General features: G+C 36.0%; 2 protein-coding genes across 8 annotated transcripts; one reads left to right on the top strand and one right to left on the bottom strand.

The window, feature by feature from the left end:
• Positions 1-1,471: 1,471 nt before the first annotated feature.
• Positions 1,472-4,483, bottom strand: LOC106175610 (leucine-rich repeat-containing protein 51-like). Of its 2 annotated transcripts, none has more exons than XM_013557700.2 (5): positions 4,357-4,483; positions 4,016-4,118; positions 3,454-3,668; positions 2,846-2,986; positions 1,472-2,464 (listed from the first exon to the last, which is right to left on the bottom strand). In XM_013557700.2, exons 2-5 carry the CDS (start codon positions 4,107-4,109, stop codon positions 2,312-2,314), a joined length of 603 nt encoding a protein of 200 aa, XP_013413154.1. In that variant the 5' UTR covers positions 4,110-4,118; positions 4,357-4,483; the 3' UTR covers positions 1,472-2,311. The 2 variants fall into 2 exon arrangements, with proteins under 2 accessions (XP_013413154.1, XP_086866009.1); XM_087009883.1 differs by having other exon boundaries at positions 4,388-4,459.
• A 135-nt stretch (positions 4,484-4,618) lies between these two features.
• Positions 4,619-26,440, top strand: LOC106175589 (uncharacterized). Of its 6 annotated transcripts, none has more exons than XM_087008245.1 (24): positions 4,619-4,726; positions 5,094-5,169; positions 5,437-5,522; positions 5,785-5,944; positions 6,170-6,362; positions 6,732-6,848; positions 7,658-7,791; positions 8,157-8,280; positions 8,512-8,629; positions 9,105-9,210; positions 9,508-9,727; positions 10,020-12,709; positions 12,995-13,066; positions 13,216-13,284; positions 13,649-13,792; positions 14,690-14,783; positions 15,042-15,179; positions 15,619-15,703; positions 15,977-16,113; positions 16,327-16,522; positions 17,899-17,983; positions 18,696-18,833; positions 19,647-19,778; positions 23,611-26,440. In XM_087008245.1, the coding sequence occupies exons 2-24, from the start codon at positions 5,134-5,136 to the stop codon at positions 23,641-23,643; spliced, it is 5,307 nt and encodes a 1,768-aa protein (XP_086864371.1). In that variant the 5' UTR covers positions 4,619-4,726; positions 5,094-5,133; the 3' UTR covers positions 23,644-26,440. The 6 variants fall into 6 exon arrangements, with proteins under 6 accessions (XP_086864371.1, XP_086864369.1, XP_086864370.1 ...); XM_087008243.1 differs by having other exon boundaries at positions 6,732-6,863; XM_087008244.1 differs by having other exon boundaries at positions 6,720-6,848.
• Positions 26,441-26,611: the final 171 nt, after the last annotated feature.

Raw genomic sequence — 26,611 nt, 5'->3', positions numbered from 1 at the left:
TATGCTCTGCGATGATTTATTTTTACGGACATTAGAAACCGTCTTGTTCAAATAGTTAAAAACAAGACAGGCACGAAAATAAGACTTGAAAAAGTGTTCCAACGAAAGAGTATGGAAATCATTTTATTTTTAAATCCAATATTTTACTATGTACATGTAAATGAAGTACATTTTCCATTTTGTAAATGAGACCGTAAATCATGTCTTTATTAGAGCCTCGTGGACATGCATATGCTGACCGCTTGATCAGTTGACTTTACACCTAGCTAGGAGCCATATATGCGTCACTTACACGTGAGGCGCAAAGTTTTATATTGTAGGCCTGTGGGTTACATAGATTACCTCTCTGTCATGACGTATTGATACAGAGCGGATAGGATTGACAATAACACGGAAAGATCCATGATATTGTTTATTGGGAAAGGCATGTCTTTTTAGTAAAACGAATCACGATTCTTTAAAACCATCATAGGTTTTCTGGCACTGCAGAGGGAAATATGGACATCGGATACTTTTCTGAGGAGTTTTATTGTTTATAAGGTCTGAATTGGGAGAGAGATTTTTTGCAAGATACTGAGGCGTAACAAATATGACACTGGGACATTCTCAAATGCGTGCAAAATGCCTTTACACAAGGCAAATTCTGGGGATTCCCAAGATGATGCTTTGAGAAGTGAAATGACCATTATTTGCCCAACCCCTTTTGGATTCGGTCCTTGGCCCAATATAAAGTAATAATAACTGCAGTTACACTTGAGCTCAGAAAAAAATCCAATAATGAGACAATCATAATTTCCTTCAGTAATCGCTTAAGGCGATTTGTGAATGCTGGCGGGGGGAAATTGCCGTCGCCGTCCTGACGGGGTGACAAACGCCCACGTGCACAACACGCGGCCCCCCTCTTTTCACGTACTATAATATTTATATTTACTCATTTCTTCTGATGTAAAATTTTCAGAAATATATACGGTATAATCCCATGTCGCAGAAATGGTAACGCCACTTAATTTTCTTCAAACATTTTTTCGAATTTGAGTTAAAATGAATGCCAACATGATTACAGCATTTAAAAGATAAATCTGTATACTTAGATATTTATCTAGGATAGAGCAAAAATTTTTGTTATAGCTAAATTTAAAAGTAATAAATAGCGTGCGGACCACGTATCAAAATCCTCAAAAATACATACGAGTCGATTGTTGCTGTCTGCAAACACAACGGTACACGTGGGATAACATGAAGAGTGTCAAAGTGTTATCATTGCTAACATCTCTATGTTATATAGAATAACATACACTTAATCCCAGAAGGACAATATATGACACATGATTCATGCACCATATGTCGGTTGTGGGGGCTTTTCCAAAACAAAATGATGTATATTAAAAAACCCTCTGGCAAGGGCCATCTGAGTACAGTGTGCACTTTCACTGTAAAAGAGGAAATATAAATATATACGTATAAAGACAAATTATGTTCTTCTGACTTTATTAAAAGTATTCTAAAACCTTAATAGTAACAAGAGTTCTACATGTACAGAAAAGACATGTAATCATAAATCATAAACAACAGGCTAGGGCTATTTCACATTTAAAAATGTACATTATACATGTCTGTTTGTACCCTGAACTAACAAAATATTTACAAGTTACATACTTGCACATTAAAAAATGAGCTACACTTCTCCATCAAACATTAAAGTGTTGTTATCAAATTTCAGAGAGCAAAATCCATCTCATGTTGTTTGCAATAAAAAGGTGTACTTCACAAGAGTCTTAACCACAAACTTAAAGAAACAGGGATAGCCAGGAAAATGATGAAAATACATTTCAAATTTTTTTATCAACTTTCTCATATCTAAATGGCAATGTTTACTTAAAATTCTTATAATTTCCCCAGTTACATATTTCATTAATAAGACCTACCCCAGGGAAAAGATCCATGCTTCCAAGCAGAGATTGGTTTACTTCTTTTGTTTCTACCACCTGTATACACATACAATTTTAAAATATCTTCTAGTTTTCAGATAGATCGGCCAGCATTTTATAACATTTTTCAAGGGTGTATGTATGAACAGTTTTTTTTAACTTTGTTTGTTAATTAAGTTTTTGGCATATTTGATAATTCCTCACCCTAAACTTTTTTTCAATTTTCTGGTGGTGGTGACTCATGAGGAATGCTTGCCTAACAAAAAAAAAAAATGAGATCCAGTGTGGAATAACCTGGGAAGCCAAGTTAACATGACCGTTATGTAAACACCAATATCTCGTACAATAGTCAATCACAAGCAGATCAAAACTGCCACTGACAGCTAGTCCTCTGCTTCTTTCTTTTTCTTGGTCTTTTTGTTCAAGCCATACAGCTTACTGTACGTGTCTGCCGTGGCTCGGTCAGCTTTAGTAATGCGGCTGAAGTCAAAGTCAGCAAGGTTTGGAAGCTTGGATAAAACATGACTTCTGTAACCCTGAAAGTAAGCATTGCAAAAAGGACTAAATACAGCACTCTCTAGACAGCATTTGTTCGTCTTCATTGTATTAGACGTGTCACGTTGATGAAATATGATATACATGTATGAAACAGCACTGAACTTATAAAGCAGGTGATATGTACTGCATAATGTGATCAATAAATACTTCAGGCTGAGTATTTTTTACTTCCAAATGTGCATTTAACTGTTACAATTATACTTCTCTCAAGACCTCCATACATGGAAAGTGCTTCGGGATAGCTAAAACAGCGGTATGGGTAATACTTTGTATGTCAATCATCCAGCTATATTTTACATAAATTAAACTAATTTATCTAATACTGGACTTACAAATGTGTTTAGTTGACTTGTACTTACTTTGATATTCTCAATAGGATTCCCATGCAGTGTAAGTTTCCTGAGACTTCTACATGTGGCCAGGTTGTCCACCTCCTTCAAGTCTGCTATGCCATTGCCATGTAAATACAGGATCTGCAGATTGGGGTATTTTCCTAAAACCTACGTGGTTTTCAAAGACACAGAACAGAACTTGTACTGAGTATAATGAATATTTTGATGAGGACAAGTGAGACTGCAAATATTTTAAAGTCATGCCAGTGTTAGAAATTAACGCTGGACCGTCTGCCCGGGGCTGACAACTTTCAGAACGGACTGAGAAGTTTTCCCACCTGGCAGGCATTTGAGCCAGCTACTTTTCAAGATGGCTGAACTTTCGGTCCAGCAACTAATTTTCCTAAGAGGCAAACAGTGGTCATGGCAGACCTGTATATTGCTAATGTTCTTAAAGGTTTAAACTACAGAATATGCAATTAAAAAAAATGATAACATAAATCATGAGGCATGTCCAAATCATTATACATTTTCTTTTGAAAGCTTTCGGTTCCTTGACTCTATAAAATATAAAAAAAAGATCACCTTATCATTCAAGGCAATGTTACACACAACCAAAAGTTATATTTACTCACAGGGTCAAGCTTGGTAAGCTCATTAAAAGACAAATCTAGCCACTGTAACTCTAATGGATCATCTACCAGTTTTTCTAAAGTGGCTTCCAGTGTTTCAAAGTCTGCTATGTTATTGTTGTTAAGTCTAAGGCAGTGAGACAAGTATTTCCCGGACTCTGACTTCTTTGGTTTGCTTTTCCTTGGAGACTGTAACCTTGGCTCTTCACCTAAAACATCTAAAATGACCCAAAACATGGTTATCTTAATCAGACTATTAGTGACAAGTAAAGAGTGTATTTAATTGTACATGGAAAATGTCCTTTTCATTGTCGTGTTATAACTGGACCTACTGACTTAAATTCTGAAATTTCTAAATGCAACATTTTGTTCAAACAAATAATCTTTTAAAATGAAAAACTCTTAATAATCTCAAAATATTCAAAATAGTTTTTGATTCTGCCCTGTTAATTGTTTAAGTAATGATAACTTTAATCTGCACACCTGTTTTTCACGGACAGTCTCTCTCTCTCTCTCTCTCTCTCTCTCTCTCTCTCTCTCTATCTCTCTGGATTCATTCACTTACCTGAACAAGTTGTTAAAGTCATAAAACTGAAATCTAGAGGAGCAAGAATTTCTGCGTTCTTATCCGTTGTGCCTGCCTTTCTTGGCGACGACATGTTTCCAGCCTAACGCAAGAGGAAAATATTACTTTTTGTGCGGATATTCTTAACAAATGTTAAAATACAGGACAGTGATGTGTACCTAAGATTCTTATTTACATCGCGTATGATATATAATAATACAAATGTATTTATATTCAGTCCAGAGAAAGCCGACAACAAACTTTTAAGATAGGAATAAAACGACAAAGGTAAACACTCTAATATTCAAATATGAACTAAAGACGAAAAAGCATGAACTCACCTCTTAACACACGCGTTTGCTTTTTAAATACCTGAAGAAGTCAATAAAAACAATACACTCAAACAGGTGACCTAAAAATGAATACTTTCATCCTCCATGACAGTTTACTATGGGAACGGCCTTGACCTTGACGACATACGGTATGCCAATTAAAATAAATTACGACACACTAAAAGTGGCGTTTTAAGTATTAAAAAGAATCCACAACTTTTATTTGCATATATGACACAGAATGTATATAATTTAATCGTAATTTAATCTTATCTGAAATATAAAGTTTGATCAGGCGTTAGAAATGAAAACGAGGCTCATACCGCAAAGATTTAAAAGGACGGGAAATTATAACGTGCGGAAAAATTACTATTAAAAGGTAAAAAATACATATATAGCGGTAGGTAGGAAATCTGGTTAAATATATATATTCAACTGCTATAGTTTAAAGTCACTTTGCTTAAGAGAAAATTTTGAAATATTAAGAAACAAATAAAAAATGCCCTCTTTGTGCCCAAAAATAAGCCTAGGTATTTAAAATTAATGGTAACGATTACCGTGAATCATTAATTAAGTTGTTCAGAATGCTACGATCATTTGTGCTTACTGCAGACTAACATTTTGTTGTGGATCATGATGAGTTTTGTAAAATGTGATTATTACTTACATTAGTAATCATTATTTTGACTGACAAACGGCTATAAACAAATCAAATGTCTAAATTTTGGTTTTTGGTATATTTTCAGTTCATGGGTTATGTTGGTCATCACATAAAGCTCTAAAACCATGAACAGAGATAGGACCCATGCCCTGTTAGAGTGGGTAAGTCAAATCTGGGCTTGTCATCAGGACCAGTCAGTGGTTATCAGTTATTCTAGAATCTAGCTATTAGTGGCACACATTGGTACTTGTATTTATAACCCAAATACTGGTGGTCATTATATTGAAGTTCGTAATTTCACCCTCCTTGATAACATGTGAATGAATCATAATTTTGGACGCATATCCAGTAAAACTATATCCTATTTTTTAAACCCCTACACTATAAGTATCAGAGTTAATATCTTAAACAATTCTTGTATGTTTCAGGTCAACTCCATTGATGGCACTCCTTGTATCGAGTCTCTCATTCAACTAAATGATGGGACACATCTGATCCACATGTTGGAACAAATGTAAGTATAAGAACTGGAGGATGGAAAATTTACTTGGCGTGTCAAGCCTGATCATGCACACACACACACACACACACACACACACACACACACACACACACACACACACACACACACACACACACACACACACACACACACATGCCCAAATATACAATCATATACACCCAAAGACACCCCAACTTAGCTGAAATCTTAAAAAGAACCGATCTGCACTAGGATTTCTGCACTGCCTTATTCTCCTTTACTTCTTTTTCCACAGAGTTCCTGCCATGTTTCCAGCAGATGTGGAATTAACCACAGTTACTGCCAGGATGGACTTTCTTATCATGGTTCTCTCAGAGATGTACAACACAAAAATAGATGAGAGAGTCAACTTCAAGGCTATCGTTAACTTTGCAGATGAGTTTGAAATTAGTAAGGTAAGGTAGTTGGCACTGTGATTATGATATATGTACAATGTCAGTACTTGTAGTACACAGTGTAAATTTCTTCGACTTCCTATATTCTAAACATCTGTTGATGCATGTAAGATACTGATAATGATATTGGGGCTCTTAGAGTATGTATCTGAAAAATTCATAATTTATCCCCATGGAAATGATTGCGTTATTACAGTAGTCTAGATCTTTTTTGTTTGGTTTTAGGTAGTGATGCTGGTCATGTACAGTGCCATGGTGTTCAGCAGCAATCAGCAGAGTTTCATCCTGTCTACGTTGAAGCTGAACACAAGTACCCAAGAGGCACTGAAGGAGATGATCGAGGTCCTGATGACAAGCCCAGACCACAAGATTCCACAGAACTTTGATGATGTATTAAAACAAAATGTCAATGAACAAGGTATTTTTTTCTTTCTTTCTTTCTTTCTTTTTTTAAGAAAATTCTGCTCAATGCATTAATCTTTGTTCTTTGTTGAAGGTAGTTTTTTTTTAGGTTTATTAATAAAATAATGGATTTTAGTTACTTAATGAAGTAAAGTGTATACTTGGACCAAAATTCTGTGTTCTTATAGATTGATGTAGTCACTTTGTAGGCTTAAATTCTCCACCACTTTGTTTCAGTAATTATTATAACAATGTAGCTTACGCAGACATAGCTGCAACTTTGCTTCTTGTTTTTTGTCAATCCATCTAATTACATTATCCAATCCCAGTAAACTCCTTTATAGATTATTCTAATTTTAGATTTAATTCAAAGTCTCACCTTCAGGTGGCTCATCAGGTGCAGATGGTGACACAGCCAACATACCCTTACCTACACCACTGAAATGTTCACCAGCAAAATTTCAGAAATCTATGTTCAATAGAAGTCTGCTAGCTTCCTTAGGTTTGCTTTGTAACGGTTTGGTTTGCTTTTAATTGGCTTCATTAAAGGGATAATAACTCTTTGTATGATATCTATATTTCACAATAAAGACATTGTGAACAACTCATATTTAAATATAATATATTCTGTTTTACCACACAAATGGCATTTATAGCTAGTATTCTGATATCTGAGCTTGTCTTCTGACCACGTGACCTCCACTGATGGCTGTACTCTGTTATAATCTCCTAAGAGATTTTAACAAAAAACCAAACTTTATAGAAAAAAAACAGAGACTAACTTTGAATGTAAAAATGGATTCATTAACCATTGGTAAGTATGGGAAAATTGTTGTTTACTCCAGGAAAATTCATTTTTTGGCCAAAATGAAGAGTTATTAACCCTTTAAGCTTCTTGCTTTGAATTAGAAAGAATTGTTTTCTTTACTGAAGTTAGTCTAAGGTATAACACTAACAACTTGAGGTTTGTTTGCCTCTTTCATCTCACCTGCTTGGTTTTTTCTGTAGAATGTAGTATGTCCTAAAACTTACAATTGTGCCTTATTTCTCATGAAATAGATGGGTTCTTCACTATATAAAAAATTATTACCTACTACCAATGTCTAGTTATTTTGAGTTTCTTCAGCCTGTTTATGTTTTAATTGGGTCTGTGAAATTGTAAAAGTTTGCAGTAGGAAAAAATATTTTGTGGTTGTGTATGTGTGTGTTGGGGGAGAGGGGGGGGGGGGTGCAAAATTCTGTGAGATTGCCTTAGTTATAAAGATCAGTAGTCTTATTAAATGATTAATTTGAAAAAATTCTTTTCAACAGGCAACTCCTCTGCTATAGGGACACCCAAACCGTTATCAAGGAAAAACAGCACACGTACAATAAGCCAAGAATACACCAACTCCCCTGGGACCCCCTTCCAGCAAGTGATGGAGTCCCCACAACTGGTTCACAGGGTAAGAAATTAAGTGTTAATTTAAGAAGTTTTAGTGGTTTCTTTGTAGTCTGTGTGACCCTTAAATCACTAAAATTAAGAATGAGGTCAATTGTGATATTATAAACATCTGTTGAATGGCCATGAGTAAGGAAGAAACAATTTGACTTTATTCTTGGTAATTATAAATTGATAATTGATAATAATTTTAATCAGTTAAAACTGGTGATAATTGTGAGAGATGCATGCAGTTGTGTTGTAAAAATGTATAGCTTTGACACAATTGCAGTTTAAGTGACAAGATTATTGATTCTTTGATAACTTACCACTTGCATTATATAAAGTACACAAAGATGTGGTAATTTTTGTCTTTTGCGTTTCTTGCAGAGAGTCCTCCACCAGAAGGAGCTACAAATAAAGCATTTGGAAAGTCTTTTAAATACAGAGATACACTTAAAGACTGAACTACAGGCTGATTTGATGGAAAGAGACAGGGAGATTGCTTCATTTGGTATGGTGATGCTGACATAACATATTCTAAAAATTATTTATGATAGGTCATGAAATTTTTCAGAAAAAGGACCTTGCTATTAACTTTTATGTAGAAATTTCAATTTATCAGTTTTTTTAATTAGATAATTATCTAATTGCTTCAATTGCTTGTTGTTAGCAAAAGATTCTTTTAGTGAGAAACTCTTGAACTCGATGTGCTTTACTTTTGATTGTTATATAACTTATTCAGATGCCAGATGTAAGGAAATAACCCATCTACAGCAGCAGTTACAAGCAGCCCAAGATGACCTTGAGAACATGGCAACACTCAGAGAAAATATGGTAAAAATGGAGAAAGAGCTAGCAAGGTGAGAAAGAGATTGAGTGGGGTTGCAGCTCCTAAAAATTCTTTGTTAAGGGCCAAAGATTAACTTATCGCCAGACCAACCTTTTAATATACTAACTCCAGGGTTAGACATCTGTATTGGACTACCCAGTCTGAGTTGACAACCAGTTTTCTTTTTTATCTCAGTAATTAATTAACTTGATATGGTTCATTTAGATACATTGATTAGCCTTGTGAAAGCTCTAAGTTTTGTTTTTGTTCTAATTTAATTAGCTCATTTTAAGGCAACACTTGCTTTTTCATGTAACATGCACTTTTGAACAAAGTTTGGAAATTGATTGATTGATTGCTTGATTGATTGACGGAAAATTTTGTCTGACCAATAGCCTGTCATTTTTAATTGCTAGAGAATGTTAGAAATGTTTAAAAAGCTGTACTCTTTAAATGCTACATGGTGACAGTATTTAAAAGAAATTATTTAATGCATTGTTTGCTAGGTTGAGAATGCAGGCAAGTTCACATCATGAAACAGAGGAGAGAAATAACCAGCTGGAAAAGGAAAATTTAGAACTTTACAAACGAAAAGAGTTTTTGACGGGAGAGGTAGGGATTTCCATTTACAACACCTGTATTCACTCTTTAGTGTTAACTTTGTTGATATTGATGTTTGTGATCCTGATTTGGACACATGATTTCAGATATGGTAATGCAGCACAATTTTCAAAACACCATATTAAAAATGTCACAATATTTGAAAAATCAACTTTATGTGGAACTGGCAAATTAAATAACTGAGAAACTAACCCTTAAAGGTAAGCACTGTAATTCCAACTAAATATTTTACTTTTTGAAGTGTAAAGGAAAAAAAGACAGTCTAAACATATTGCTCCTTTATTCCAGCTGAAGCACACCCAGGATCTGTTGTCCCAGACGCAGGGCAAGATGGAGTCCTTGGTGAAGAAAGAAGCACAGATAGGGGGCACTCTGGAGGCCACGCAAGAGGAGCTGCGCAGGTATCAGAGTCTGAGCTCAGAACTGAAGCAGCAGCTGGTAGAAGTACAGAAGCTTTATCATGAAGCCACCATGGAGCTCCACTTGGCCAAGGAGAATGCACAAAATGGTAAATATATTTCAGTTGTATTTGAAAATAACAGAGTTAAAATTTGATAAATCTGTCCTCAGTAAATAAATAAAAAAACATCTCAATTTATTTTTAACAGAATACCCAACACCGAAGTCATTTATAGATGTTATAAAATGTATACTTTTGATTTAGTTTTATTTAAGGTAATGTGTGATTCAATATTTTCATCTCACTAGTTAAATTTTGCTGTGATTTTGTTATAGTCAGATGTCTCAATAGTTGATTGTTTAGAATAAAAGGTCATTGCTCCCCATTGTTTTTTTTCCAGCTCAAATTGATAATGTTGGTGAGTGTATGACCGTCTTCACAGAGAAGAGGATCATCGAGTTGGAGGAGGAGCTGGGAAGCAGCAGGACACAAGTAGAGAAACTGAAGGGGGCAGTAGAAACCAAGACAAGCCAGCTGGAAGAGGCAGACATTTTAGCAAACCAAAAGAACTTGGAGATTGAGCACTTGAAACAGGAGAAAGTTGAATTCCAACAAGAAATGGCTAATCTATACCAGACCTTGGACATACTGAAGGCCAGTCAAGCCAAAGGAGAGACGGAGATAACGAAATTCCGCCAAGAGATGGAGCATAAGAACCGACAGATGAGAGACACAGAGATTGCCCACAACCAGCATGTCAGAGAGATCAGGGAGAGATGTACTGCAGAGATGAAGGAAAGGGAAAAAAGTCAGGAACAGAGAGTGGGGCAGCTTCACCGGGAGATAGAATCTCTTAAGTCAGCCTGCTCTAAGGCAGACTCCCAGATCAGACGTTTGGAAGAAAAACTTGAGATAAGCACCAAGCAGATGGCTTTCACAGAAGAGCAGGCTAATCAAAGGGTGATGGAGATTGAGGAGAATTATGTGGCTCAGATGAAAGAAGAGCAGACGACATATCAGTGCAGAATGGCACAGCTGTACCAGGAGGTGGAATCTCTCAGATCTAGGCTGACAAAGGCTGAGACTGACAACAGACAATTACAGGAACTCTTTGATGATAAATGTCAGGAGTTTATGGCAGCTGAGAAAGAGGCATCAGGGAAATTGCAGGAGTTTGAAGAGAAGTACAAAGACAAATGTGAAGAACTGAGGACTGCTGAGGAGCAGTGCACTCAGAGGTTGACTGACCTTGAAGGACAATATAATGTCAAGTGTGATGAACTGGCTGTGTCCCAGCAACAGGTTGCTGTGTTTGAGAGACAACATGAGGAGATGTGTAGAGAACTGGAAGCCAGTGAAAAACGTGCTAGAGAAAGTTTTAAAGGACTTGAAAGACAATTTGCTGCAAAGTGTCAAGAGCTGGACTCTTGTGAAAAACAGACCAGTGAAAGAATAACAGAGCTTGAGGAGCAGTACAAGTCTAGTCTGGAGGAGCAAATAGGCAAATACCACGAACTGACAATTTCCCACGAGGAAACTGCAGCAAAATTGGCTGCTCTTGAAGAGCAGTATGAGGCAAAGTGCAATGAGCTGGATATCGTAATGAGGCAAACTCAGGATCTAGAAGAGCAATATGGCAATAAGTGCCATGATCTGAATGCAGCTAAATTGGAGGCCAGTGAGGGGCTGATGGAGCTCCAGAAACAGTATCAAGCTAAGTGCCATGAGCTTGAAAAGACTGAGAAACAAGCCTTGGAAAGAATGTCCACCATGGAGGAGAATTACAGCAGTAAATGCCAAGAGATGGAGAATTGTGTGAAACACGCGCAAGAAAGAGAGGCCAGACTTGGAGAGGAATATAGAATCAAATGTGAAGATCTGAAAGTGGCTCAGAAACAGTTAGCTGAGCTTGAAGTGCAATATCATAGCAAGTGCCAAGAATTGGAGTCTGTAGAAAAACAAGACTCTGAGAGAATGGCTGCTCTTGAGGAGCAATATCAAACCAAGTGTCAGGAGCTTGAAACCACTGACAGGCAGGCCTGTGTAAAAATTACCCAGCTTGAAAAGCAGTATAAAACCAAGTGTGAAGAATTTGAGACTGAGAGTTCACGGATGCAAAGTTGTTTGGAGAACAAGTCTCAGGACCTGAAATCAGCTGAACTGAAACTGTTAGAGATGGACAAAGAAGTGAACAATGTGAAGGAGGAATCAAAAGCTGAAATAACACGTTTACAAGGTTTGTTAGAGGAGAGGTCTCAGCAGATTAAAGAAATTCAACATGCAGCTGGCCGGAAGTTATCAGAAAAAGATGAAGAAATGGTGAATTTGAGCAATGAAGCAAAAGACAGATGTGCTGAAATACAGGAGCTACTGGAAAACAAAGAACTTGAGCTGAAAAACATGAAGCTGTTAGTTGAACAAAAATTACAAGAGGCTACAGAAAGCTATAATAACAGAATGCAGATTGAGGAGAAAAATCTCCAACTTGAACAAATAATTAGGCAGCTAGAAGAGAATATCACTACTTTAAAAAGCACATCAAATGCCCAAATAATGCAGCTACAAAATGAACTTCATGATAAAAATCAGAAGGTGACAGAAGTGGAGAGTGTCTGCCTCAAAAAGGTGACCAAAATGGAGAAATCTCACAAGGAGAGTATGGCCCTGCTCCAGGTGGAACTAAAGACAATGAAGGACAACTACACCAGCGCTCAGTCCCAGGTTTCCCAACTACGCAACATCCTGGACACTAAGACCAGAGTTCTGAAGGAGACTGAGGTCAAGGCCAACGAGAGGGTCTCGCACACTGAGGAAAAATACGCTGCCCAACTCTCTAAGCTGGAGACGGACTTGAAAACACTGAAGGATCGCCATGTCCAGGCGGTGGGTCAGATCAAGACCATGCAGGTCAGTTTGGAGGCCAGGGGTCAGCTGGTGAAAGAGACGGAACTACTTGCCAATCAGAAGCTGTGTGACATGGAGCAGAAGTATGAGGGCGAGTTGAGGACAGAGAAGGAACGCCAGCAACAGAGAGTTGAGGAACTGGAACATGAGATTGAGATGCTCAAGGCTGACTATGCTAAAACACAGGTAAAAATTTCCATTTCATCTTTTAATGCTCAATCTGGTAAAAAAAAGAGAATGACTGCGACTTGCATGTCATATAGTCATGCCTGGAAGTTGCATGTTTATAGAGTAATGAAGCCTGTCTCTTCAAAAATCTTTAAATGCTGCATACTTATAGAACCTTTGATGCTGCAAATTGGTCTGTTGAGGTTTTTGTAGTCAAATCTTTATTCCTTGTCACATTTTGGGGATTTTTTAAAAAGATCCTCATTCATGTTTGATTTGACAAGTGCTAATACTGTGTTTTAGGACCAGCTTCTGAATGATGCTGATGACAAGGTGCTGAGATATGAAGAGGAACTGGAAACATATAAACACAGGGTATGTTAATAGCTTCCTGTGACAATGTTTATCCTGTAATGACAAAAGTGATTCTATTTTTTCATAATCCAGATGAAATATGATACAAAACTCTGTTAATTTTGGAATTTATGAAGATTTAGGAATTTATAAAATTTTTCTTTTTCCAGGTTGTAATAGCTGAAAATGAAGTGACTTTGTCGCAAGGAAAATGCAAAACTTTGGAAAGGGAATTAGAAGTAAGTAAAATGTTAGGCTGTTTAAGTTAAACCATGTTTAAGCTGAGATTTGAAATGTGAAATGGATGGAAAGCTAACCTTACTCTGCTGTGCATACATGCATGCAAAAAAGTAGATAAAAGTATGCCTAAGGCATGTACAGTTCCTTAATCCCTTCTTGATTCCAAGAAGCTGCTTGGAGCAGTGTATGTATTTGTGCACGTAAAAAAGGTCTGTGTGTGTGTGTGTGTGTGTGTGTGTGTGTGTGTGTGTGTTTGGCTCCTCTGCACAAGCAGACTGCCAGCACCAACTGGAATATTAAGGCAGTATTAGTGGGTGGGTAAGTGGTTTTACTGGAATGACGTGAATATTCCATGTATTCCAGCGTGTCACGAGGAAAGAGGGGAAGCTGATAACAGACCAGCAGGCACAGCTGTCCCAGGCCTTTGCCATGAGCAAAACTCTTCAGTCGCGTCTGCAGCAGCTTGAACAGGAGCACCTTGCCACCAGACAGAAGCTAGCCAGTGAAGTATGTGTTATAACAGCTAACAGATTGAAATAACGGCTTGGGGTGGGCTAGCGGTTTACTGGGGTGGAATTCTGCCTCGTCTCAGCAAATTTTCTCCTGGGGTGTACAGATTACACAGTACTCTTAGTTACCATACGCTGATGCCCTAGTCAAAGTAAAGCTTGTCACTAAAAGAGGGGTGCATAGAACTCTGTGAATCATTCTTTGCGAAAATAAAAAAATGTCAGAGAGGAAGTTGAATTACATATTAACCAGCAAATAACACAGAAAACAAAGGTATGGCCAGTCAAATTTGCATGAACCAAAATTCAGAACTGAATGTTTTAAAAATACTGTTTTCCTTTCCACACATTTAGTGGTCTGTGTTTTATTTTGGAACTCATCTTGGTCTTTATCGTATATTGTTTATTTTACCCCGTTTGCTTTTATCAAACTTTAAGAGGTTTGTGCTTTATTCATTTTTGAACTCATTTAGTCTCATTGTATATCCTTTATTATGTGTTAATGTTTTAATTTGTAATTTTTATTCTAATCCACTTTATGTACAACTTCAGCCTTTTAGTTGCTATTTATTATTATTATTATTATTATTATTATTATTATTATGTGTGGATTCAGGGGAAAGGAGGGTTAATAATTTTTTTTTATAGTATTATCTATTCCCACTTTTTGATTTATTTTGGAATTATAGTTAAATGAATAAGTATATCTATGTGCATATACTAAATATGAGGATATTTGATTAAAAATCCTTTGAATTTTATCTATAGGTTTGCTAGGTAACAGAAGATTCAGTAACGAGAAAAAGAGTTCTTACATCCGATAATTGGAATATTGCCTTTCTCAAATAAATTATATATCATGCTTTTTTGGTACATCTTCAATTTTCAACTTTAGGAGAGAAGATGCAGGGAAGTTGTAGAAGAAAATGAGAGGCTGTCAGCTGCTCAACGGAGACAGAGAGAAGATGGAACTGTGATGAAGAGACTAAGTAAGACATGAGTAATGGGGGGGGGGGGGGGGATAATGGGGGAATGTGATTAGTAAAAAATCAGTCATGAAAATGAATAAACATACTTAGCATTTGCAAGAATATAGCAGGCTAACTAATGACTGCTGCTTTAATGTTCTGTTCTAAAGAATATAAAATTCATGTTTTGAACAATGAAAGGTTTAGATCAGATAAGATTCATTATCAGAACCCCCACTCCCCTTTTCCCTGTCATCAATTATATTCTCATTTTTCTAGCCATGCAGGTGAAGTCGCTAGAGGCTCAGCTGGCACTTGCTGATACCCAGCTACGAGAATACCAGGAGAAAAAAGACCAGTCCACAGTTAGTACAGAGAGCACACTCAGGACAGAAACCACCTTAAATGAAAGCATGGGTAAGGGATTCAATCTTAGTCTGTGTAGAGTAAAAGAATTAGCATGTTAGAAAATGCTAGAAAATCACATTTTGAGACTCAAAATTTTTCACGTGTTTTGTGCATCAGTCATTGAATTGTGTCACTCTATTCTTTGGAATAGATTTGCAATTGGCATATCAGATTTTCTACTTTGTGATAGATTATATGTTCTTGTGACTTTCCTGTTTTTGAAAGGTTTTGTAATAAAGCCACAAAATTATTGAGGCTAATTTACAGACGAGGAAATTAGATTTTTTTATATTACATTATGGTTTCATTAAATTTTTCGTTCTTCAATGTACACAGTATGATAAAAGGACTGCAATTTGAAATATGATTGGGAACTGTTTTAACATGTTAGGTGGTGCATATTTTTATTAGCTTTATATTTAATTTAAGTTTAAATTTAATTTTCTAGATTGTCTTGATGATTCCCTGGAGGAGAGGAAGCCTCTGTCCCTAGAGGACTTAAGAACTGGATCCAGTGGGGAAGACAGACACAGGTGAGACTAGAACACACCTGTATCATGCGTTTGGTTCACTTCACAAGCATATCAGACATGCAACTATGTATCTGTATATTATATGAATAGGAGAAAATGCATCAAAACATATAAGTTCACTTAATATTTTGTGTTGAATAGGTAATATTAAGTTAATAAAGAAAGCTGTTTTGATTTAATTGTTTTAATTTTCAATTCTTGCATGTTGTATGATATGCATTATATATTATCTCACAGCGTTTATCATGCACCATTTTTGCACCTTTCTTAAAGCTATGACAGCACCCAGGGATCCAGCTTTACCTCTATGGACCACAGTTTCAAGCACCCGATGTCCTTGAGAAGCAGTCACCCAACCAAACGCCACAGCACCACCAGCTCTGCCTTGGGTCCAACACAGACTACAGCACGTATGTGGACAGCAAACTCTCTCCCTCCCCCTCTCTCTCTCTCTCTCTCTCTCTCTCTCTCTTTTTCTCTCTTTCATTTTTAACTTTAAAAAAAAGTAATCATGTATATGTTCACCATATTATTAAGTATAAATCCCCAATATTTCACACACACATGTTTGCACATGTGCGCATGCACGCATGCACGTTTACCATCACTGCCTCTAATTCCAGTAGGTGCTGGCAGTCTGTTTGCGTGTGCGGAGGAGCCAGTGGACATGGGTTTTGACTGGGACAGCCTGAGTGAGCTCCAGAGGAGGAACACACTGTGTCTGCCTCACCTGAGGTCTGCCTACCCCCTGATGCAGCAGCCCAGTGATCTCAGTGAAGACATGATGAGGTCTGGAAGGGCATCCGCCTCTATGGTTGGGTAGGTTTTTTCTTTATATTTAATATGGTTTTTCTTTATATTTAATAATAATATGAGCAGGTGGGAGGTTTTCTGTTTTCTCTGTTTGAGATTTAGGCTTTCTTTTATGTCTGGATATGTATATATATGTATGAAATTTAATTAAAATAATGATATTTATTTAAAGTCTAAAATCCCTAAATGTTCAGTAGACTTTACAGTGATATAATACTAAAATATTGTAGTATTAAGAACAAGCTTTAAAACCATAGTTAAGACATCAAATTAAAGGGTACACTTCAAATTACATTAATAGTTTTACACTTAAAACAACTTCAGCTGTTAAATTTCCTTGTAAAAAAAAAGATGTAAAAACCATAGTTAAGACATTAGATAAAAGGGTAATTTTTCAGTGACATTAATTGTTTACACCTAGAACAATTTCATTTATAAAATTTCTGAAAAATATATGCTTTGAGTTCTTTTTTAAAAACCATCTTTTGACACTATTTGGGTAAACTGAGAGGCAGTATGTTCCATTCCACTGGAGCCGATACCATAAAAGTCTTGTCATCATAGGTTTTCAGTCTTGTTTTAAAAGCAAATGATCAGGTGAATGGGAGTTGTAACTGACAGGCAGGAAAAAAAAAAAAAAAAACGGGTTCACAAAGATAAGATGGAGGAAAACCATAGAAGCATGAATGTGCGTAGGATAAAAGCTTAAGAGAATATGTGCTCAGATGGTCAGCCAGTGTTACTCTATTAAGATAATGGCTATTTGATGATCACCAGGTGAGAGATTTGCCTGACAGTAAATAAAGTCAACAGATAAACACAGATATTTTTAGCACTAGGACATGCTTTGACCACACTTTCTCCAATTCTCATGCTGATATTCTCAGCTTACTTTCTAATGTGTGGCTGAATTGTGACAAGAAGCTCAGTTTTGTCATCATTAATTATTTCAGGTACAATATAATACGAGTTCCTCACATTTTGAGCAAATTGCTTAATTGAGAAGAAATATTGTATTGAACTCTTTACGCACACATGAGTGTGAGCACACATGCATGCACACAAACACACACACTAATTGTTTAAAGATCTCAATTTGTTACGGAATGGTAACCATTATTGTGTAATGGAGGAATGAAAATTATGATTATGCTTTTGATAATAATAAAAAAAACAAACTAATCCCGCCTAATCAAATTTTCCTAAAAAAAGCTTTTTTCTGCTACTAGCTAATCATTGGTCAACCTGTCCTTTTATGCCATTTCTAGTTAAATAATTTTGTTCAAAATAACTGGCTAGTCACATGGATCATTTGAGTAGATTTATCAGTTTAATGTCTGAACTGGGAAAACTAAGTATCTTTGTTCTTTGTACTTTTCCAGTGATGGACTGCAGAGAAGTCTCAGAGCTAGTAACACAAGAAAGAGGCATTCTGGGGACAGAGATAACGCCAGTGATCTGAAGAAGGTACGTTTGAGGAGATTTCAAAATTTCAGTTTAACTACAACTTTGCATGCCCTAGGTTTCATAGGCTTCATAGTATACATCTTCTGAACATAATGTGCTAACCCCCATGGAAAACACTGTGGCAATGTGTGTCACCATCCTCTGCACATGCAAACAGACTGCCAGCACCTACTGGAATATAAATGCGAAATTCAGGGTGGCCATGTCAAACGTGATGAACATGGATGCTAAGTGGTGACTAGTCTTGTCGTTATAATGCAGCAGGAAAATATGCTTTGCTTATCAGATACAGATTTGTTACAGTGGATAAAGATGGTGCCCTTTGCAGCTTATAGCTGAGGGTCTCACCAGCTGTCTAATACTGAATAAATGTATATCTGTTGTGGTTAAAGGTTGACCAGACCCTAGTATTTCTTATTTATTCTTTTAGTATAAATTGAACCTACGTTTCCATGCCCAATTTGAGTAGCCAAAAGAAATGAAAAGATGATTCTGCACCCTGCATGGTTCATGAAACACATATAATTTGATTGCTTTGCAAAACAGCAGTACATTAATAGCAGATGAAATTAAGTGGTTGTTCCAGCTGTCCTTGCAACCATTTTCTCTTTGATTCCAGAAAACAAATAATGTAAGGGTAACGGGTAGAGGCATTATTCATTATAAATACTGCTTGATTAGTAAGTACAGCCAGATGTTATTTTGTTTCCAGAAAAAGCCCTCAAAACCCTCTACCCCAGGGGTGTCAGACAGAGGAAAGAACACCCCCAGGAGAAAGTCCACTTCCCCCAGGGCACCTGCTAGGACCCCAAGGATCAGTAGACACTGCCAGGAAAACAAAACACCAAAGGTAGGAACCGTCCCTTTTTTCATTAAAAAAAAAAAAACAATGTTAAATTCTATTACATATCAGCTTAAGCATATGTACATGGGTGAAAGTTTTTGGGATTATGCCTGATTTCAGAATTTTCAGACTTCATTTTGATTGTTTTCTCATATGGTCTAAATTTGATGAGAAATTGCAAGGTACATTTACAGGATTTTCGGTTTTTACAACTTTCACCACTTTCATGTAGTATTAAAGGTACATATGAACCAAGCATTGGTGGAGCATGGATTCCCAGCAACACATATAAACCAATTCTACTAGTTTCTTATACAACTCAAATAAAGCTGACATGCCAAGGGATAAACTGAATAAATCACTCGTTCAGCCATAAAAGAGCTTTAGACAGCTCTTTTCTTTAATTTTTTGGTCAGAATTTTAACCCATATATGTGACCTACTTTTCTGCCCATGTATATACAGCATAGAAAGCTTCTCCTAGTTACACTACTTGAAACTATATGTGGGCATTTGGTTGGTTTTTGTGACAAAAAATTGACTTCATATGCATCTTTAAGAGAATTGTTTGTTAAATTGGCTCAAAAATATGGCTTAATTTTTGTCTAGAAAGACATTTTTGTTTATAACAGCAATTTGGCAAATTTCCCCAAATTACTTAAAGAAACCACTTTGGTTACCAAATTTGTATAAACAGGAGAGATGTAATTATAGTAATGATCTTGGTTAACTGGTGCTTGAACCGTGCTTCCAATGGTTTTGGGAAAAAAATGGAAAATTGTCTATTGATATTTGAAAAATTCTGTTTTTTTTTTTTCAGCTGAAGAGACAGATGGGGGCAGTGGCATTCAACATTGGGTTTTCTCCTATGAAAGCTCCAGAGAGAAGAAGAGGAAAGATGAAAACCTCACAAAGCACTTCCACTTCCACTGGAACTCTCTCAGGCTCACAGGTGAAAAAACAATATTGATGATAATTAAGACATTTTGATAAATGCTAGAATACTTTTTCTCTGTCAGTGGAGCAGGTTCTAAGGTCAGAGCATCTCTGATTATTTTGCTGATGGCAGGGGTTTAGTCAGGATTTCGAAACGGGCTGTCGAAACTAACCTCATTTATAGCATGTGTAGAAAGTGTGGACTTTAAACAAGCTGTCCCACTGCATTTTCCTCAAAAAAGCCATCCATATGACAGCTGGATGGCTAACTTGCCAAATCCTAGGATTGTGTTACTGTTGCAGTAGCAGTTTTTAAGTGTATATTTTATTACCAAGTAAGTTTGTATGTTATTGTGATATAATCAGATTTTTCTCAGCTTCTCTACCTGAAGCAATTTAATAACATATGGCAACATACAATTAGCAACTTATGAGTATAATTAATTTTGAAGTGATACTTTTTCTTAAAATATCAACTTTATGGGCATCCAAATTATTTTGCCTTATTTTGAATTAGGGTAGTTTTGTTAGGAAACCTAAAAGAAATAAGAAAGGGAAAGAAAAACCTATACATCTACCATTGGTGCCAATTTTTCAAATTGGAAGTTTATATTGAACTCCTGTTTAAACTCGAGTACCATATCTAAGTCACTGTGTTACAAGGCAGGTTTTGTGTTACTTAAAAATGTAGGTTGTATGTTGCCCTTCAATTATTATATTTTGAGTCATTTGGATAATTTATAAAATACTGTTATAATTGCGGATCATGGACATGGCCCTTCAAAAGTTTTGGTAACTGAAATGTTTGCATTTTACAATATAATGTTGGAGAACATAAGGAGGATATAACTTTTTACATTTTCCAGTTGACCACAGCATTCCTAACATATGGGCCTCCTATATTCTTTCCCCCATAGATTACTAGTATCTTTTCAATTAGCTGGTCTAGAGAATGACCCTGCCAAGAAATATTTCTTTAAGCCTACGTTAAGGACCACAGTTTTGATCTCTCCTGAAAATGAAGCTTGTGATGAATGTGTTTTTGATGGTGGTGGGATGCTTGTATGGGAGCCACAAATCACGACCAGCATGAAAATGATACTAATAGTTTTCTATAAACAAATGTTGTCTCATAAATTTTCATTTTACAGCAATAATGTTAACTTTAGGGGTCAAATGTTGTTTTTCCATGTGATGAGGCAAAAAAAAGAGAGAAAAATATCATGAAAAGTACCATTAAGAGAAAGAAACAATTGACCTTCTCAACCTAAAAAAAAAAAATAATAATAAAATAAATAAATAATAAAATAAAATAAAACAAATGTACTTCATTGATAAGATTTTCCTTATGAGGTGGTATTGATGTTGCTGTTTTCACTTAAATCAAAAGAAAATTAGTAAGAAGTGACAGGAAAGGTACATGTCAGGTGGCAATGTTACAGCTTAAATCATGTTGTAATAATTAGACAGGATATGGTTAGTTATGGCGTGTGTAAAAAGTAGTTCTTAACTCACCTGTCTGGATCAAAAAGGGCACTTTGTTGCCTCATTTCATGAGATTCTGTGAGACAAGAATCATGTTTTATTGACTTTTCTACCAGGTAGAACCTTAACTGAAGGTGAAAAAAGCCAAGATGTAATGTTTCATTAATATGTTGTAAGATGTACTTTTTCTTTATGGTTGAATCGCACACATTTCCCCTGAAGGATCCTGAACCGGTACTACATTTAAATCTATTTTATCAGATGTACTGAAGCACGTGCCATTTCATATGATCATGGAGCTTATGTATTACTTTTCTTTACCACATATATGTTATATTTTACTCAAGCCTCTCTAGGTTTATTGAAATGTGCTGTGGATTCATTAAATATTTCACACTTTTTATACCAGACTGGATTGGTGAAAATGTCCAGAGATAAATAATAACACTTGAATACTTAGTAGAATATCAGTTACTAGTACTCAAATTGCCCAAGACCCCATTCCCAGAGATTAGATCGATCTACTTTAGATCGACCTAACTCCCTGGGGGTTCACGCTAAATAGCTGTCAGCCGAGCGGGCATGAAAGTTAATTACCCCCTTACAGCTTGTAGTAGGCGGGACGGACATTTAATCTGGATTATCTGACAGTAATCTAGTGAGACTCCCCGCGGGGATAGATCGATCTAAAAGCTCTGGGAATATGTCCCAAGTTTCTTGTGTATTGAAATAGACCTAAACAGTGAGAGTAATCATTTATCAACATGTTGCGTGGAAGAATATGAAGAAAATGGAGAGAAGATTTAAACCAAGAAGAAACCAAGCCATGCACCGTCTTACCTCATTCTACTCAGGACATGATGGGGGGGGGGGGGGGGGGGGTCTACTGACTCAACTAAAAAAATTAACCACCCTTTTATCGTTAAAGGAGAGCATTTTCAAGAATAGGCTTACCCTCTGTTTTGAACTCTGTTTTGGCAAGTTGGCATGGATGCCATTGTGTCACTGTTAATTAACAGGGGCACCTGCACTTTGTATTGGCTTCTTCATCCTTGCTTAATGAGGGTTTTGTTGACGTAATTTTATATTTGTAGATTGTAAGTACATTTCTGTATTCTGGTTAATAATTTTTTGCTGATAGCGCTGTTGTTATTTTCAATCTGTAGTAAATATTTGCAAATTTTTTTCTCAGTGGAAATGTACAGAGGGCAGATTTTTTTTAAATTTGTACATGTAACAACTGATTAAGCCTTAGATACTGATAGGCAGTCCTGTTGTGTTGTGCATTCTATTGAACTGATCATATAGGTAAGTTTGTTATTGCAAATATTTACAGGTGCTAGGAGAATAGGAAGCTCGCTTTTACCTGACGTCAGTATATCTGTCATCTTTAATTAAATTGAAAATAACAGGAATTCGTCTAAATGGCACAATATAATATGTTATTTCCTGACTACATAACATATTTTTCATTATGTAGCACAGCTGCTTGATTTGTAAAGGCGTCATGGAAGTAATCCCAAGATTTGTTATTGCTCCTTTAGTACAAGTAATAGTATAATGAAGGGATTCCATTACAAAAAAATAAGAGGTTACAAAGATTTTAGCAATTTTTTTTTGTTGAAGGTATGACAGTAATATAAGTGTGCCAGAAAAAAATATAAGCATCAAGCACCAGAAATAACTGACAAAGAAAAAGAAGAAATTTGGGGATTTGCCTCCCCCCCCTTCCCCCCTCTCTCTCTCTCTCTATCATGGTCTCTTTTAGCAAAAAACTAAGGAAAAGATTTGAAAAAGAAAAAGAGAAATATGTTATGCTAAGAGGGTAGTGAGTTTAAAATTAACTGATTGGTATGATTATTTGGAATTACCATGAAATGACCTTCAACTGACTGAAAAAAAAAAAAAAAAATAGGCAGATTTTAGTTTAAATCATCAGATTGATGTTCTAAAAAAAAAAAAAATAAATAAATAAATAACAATAACCTACCAGTTCATTGCAGCCATGGCTTGCCAATTTAGCATGTCAAGACCAGATATCATAAATTGTTTGGACATACAAGAAAATAAATTTTAAACACCTGTACCTGTATAATCAGCAGCTTTTTTGTATTCTACTCAATGCCAGTAAGAGGTGTGTTCATCTCTTTATTTGATTACATTTAGTTGGAGTTGGATCGATCTGTGTTGACCGAAAGTTTTATAAAAAATGAGCCCTTAGGGACTAAAAAAATTGTGATTGTATACACAAAGATTGAATTTCTAGCTTGATTACGTGGAATTAACCTCTTAGTTCTGAAATGTTCATAGTTATTTTATACAGCTGTTTTTGAAATTACATATTTTCCTTTTTTTATTTTCAGATGAAAAGGAAGCCTCTTGGAAACCACAACTAGAAATAGAGCTTCATCTCCTGATGACATCTGTGGTTTAGAGAGAACTGTTATCAAAATGAAAACCAGTTGGTCATGATTAATCATCATCACATCATGTTGAAGAATAATAGGAAAATAGAACACTAACTCAGAAATTTTGAATTAAAAAAGAAGAAACAGAAAGCTGCCCTTGTCAGCTTGTTATAACACAGCTTTACAACTAATCATACACTTAAGTTTGGCCATGAAACATACGGAGCAGCAGTGTATAATGCATCAATTAGAACAAGAATCCATTTTCATTCTTGACAGAATTGCTGTGGAAGTTCATGAGAAAGGTGGTTTATGCTTTATTAGTCTTCTCTGTTGCCATTCCTGACATTTATGAAGGTTGGCCCCAGGTTCAGTCTAGTCTATATAGATAAGGCAATAGTACGGTCAGTATTGACAGGGTTATCCTGGGAGAAGAGCACCTGGGGAATGGGTTAAATGAACCCTGGGGTTTTGATAAGCCAAGGCCGGGGTTTATATTTATCATTTTGTTTTCTAGTTTGCAGCAGAAAAGTGAACATTTCACAGAATAAAACCCTCCATATATATTTTTCCGAGGAGTCTCACCAGTCTTCTTGAGCTGTCAGTTGGGATATTTCCCCCGATGAGGCAGATGTCTGGATGGATTCAATCAAGTTTAAATTTTCATTGAAGTCTTCACCAGGTAACTTGGCAGGTGCTCTTGAACCCTGATCCTCTGCCAAGTGCTGGGGTGAGATGGTTCAAGTGGTGAATGGCATGCTCCCAGCTTGTGGCGGGGTAAGGTTGGCCAGGGTTATTCCTCCACCATGGGTGACATTCAAGACCAATTCAGATGCAGTTCAGGTTGGAACAAAATTGGGTCTTGAGTCCATCGCTGAACCACCAGATAATCTTTTCGTGATTTTTGTTACGACTGTTTCAGTCTTCTGGTTGCAATGGAAAATCTCTCTGTAGACCAAACCCTACATGTGTATACTGTGCTGTGACTTAGACAGTTAAGCCTGAGGTAAAATTAAGTTGTTTTTAGCTGATGAAGCATTAAATAAGTCTGATGTCTAAGTGTGGTAGAACTCACCTATACACTCACTGTAGGTGATATTGTAGTACACAAGTGTCTGAGGGGGATTTTATCTGCTAACACGATCCAAGAATGTAAGGGTGTAGAGAATGCATTTCAGAGGTGGCATTAGCTTAGATTTAGTTTCAAGATTTAGGCTCTTGTGTCAGGGTTTGCACTTGTAATTTGTCGGTGTTTATGATTGCTGTGCAGAACGCTGATTGGAAGTGGGTTTAGTACATGTGAAAAACATGGTGCTATTTATATGCAAAGTTGCTCTGTAAATTTCCGTAAGGGAGGTAGTTCCATTAGTTGCTGTCACTGTTCTGTTTCCGATAATGTTTAATCACATTTTCCAAAATTAGTTTTTAAACATCCTGTCAAAAGCAGATTTATACTTGTAAATGGATTCTTGTTGTTTGTAATTCCTTCATATTTAAGGTATCTATAATCATTATTATGTTTGGGATGATTTCATTTTTGCCACAATATCAGTCAATTAATCGAGTTCCTCAGTTTTGTCATCATGGTTTTATATTATTATTATTATTATTATTATTATTATTATTATTTTTGATTTTACTCACCTGACTTAACCCAACAATACATTTTATTGTATAAATATAACTTCAATAATTATGTATGGACCTTGATGCTGTACAGAGAAGAAATACTAATGAGTTTGTCTTCATGTGCTAGTTGAAATACATGTGTTATGCTGAAATTGGATTAAGTGTCCATTTGTGTTGAATATCAGAATTAAATCCTTTGCCCTGTTCAGCAATGAATTAAAAAAAATGTTTATTGATGGAGATAGACTACTGCTCACTTTCCCTGTTAATTTTCTGTGTGGTACATGAGCAATGAGGAGAAAACTAGGAATACTAGTAGTAAGCTCCTGACAGCTTGTGTACAGGGTGGAATTACAGGTCCTTGCAGTTTGGGAATTGAGTGTTTTGGCAAAGTGTATCTATCCATTAACTCTAGACATGTAAACCAGAGAGAGAACTATGTATAGGTCGGTTAGGCCTCACACGGAGAAGGCTAACTTTTTAGAAGGAGCAATCCATTTTGTTGAGTAATCATACGAGTGCTCACATTGTGAAGAGTATCTAGAACCAGTAATATAATGTAATACTTGGTGCTTTTTTTATGCAGAAGGTTCACTTTTTACAGGTTACCTGCTGTCAGCCCATACTTTTTAAAATATAAAAATTACTTAATACAATTGCCGACATTTCATAGAGTGACACTCCATATACTGAAATATATATTTAGAGGGCAATACATAATTGCATGTATGTAATGGACAATGTATTTGATGTGTAATTGGGTTGTTATTTAAAATTCTTTGCTATTTATATTTTTAAAATGACATACAGTTCAAGGTCATAAATAATTATGCTGATTAATTCTTGGTCAAACTTTTATATGAAGAGTTTTTACCCAACTCAGACTTTTTTAAATGCGTGTTTCAGTCTCATTTGAATATATTATATTATTTATATATATTAAGCTAGTTTTTTATTTTATTAATAAGTCTGTCAAAACTAGGAATAGACTTGTCTGGTTAAATATGATTTAGATTTGCATGAAGTAGATTGTTAGCCCATGATTATCATTTTATTGTACAACACCTGTGCAGTGTATATAATATAACTGCAGTTCTGTTCATATTAATTTTTGTTAATAGAGATGGAGCTTAATAAAGAATTAAGTGTAACTTGACTGGTGTGAAATTAACAAATATATTTGAACAGAATTGCCAAGTAGGCCACCTTTTTGTTGAAATCCTATTGACGTCATAATACTCTATAAATAAGCCTCTGAAGCCTTCAACGAGGTCCATGACAAGTTGGGATTTGTATTATCAAGGAATTAGATGCTCCGATCCGAGGT

This window comes from Lingula anatina, chromosome 3 (assembly GCF_051362555.1).
Source record: "Lingula anatina isolate TDL-2025a chromosome 3, LinAna3.0, whole genome shotgun sequence".
Lineage (NCBI taxonomy): Eukaryota > Metazoa > Brachiopoda > Lingulata > Lingulida > Lingulidae > Lingula > Lingula anatina.
The sequence above is the reverse complement of the archived record's forward strand: the minus strand, read 5'-3'. Positions and strand labels throughout refer to the sequence as shown.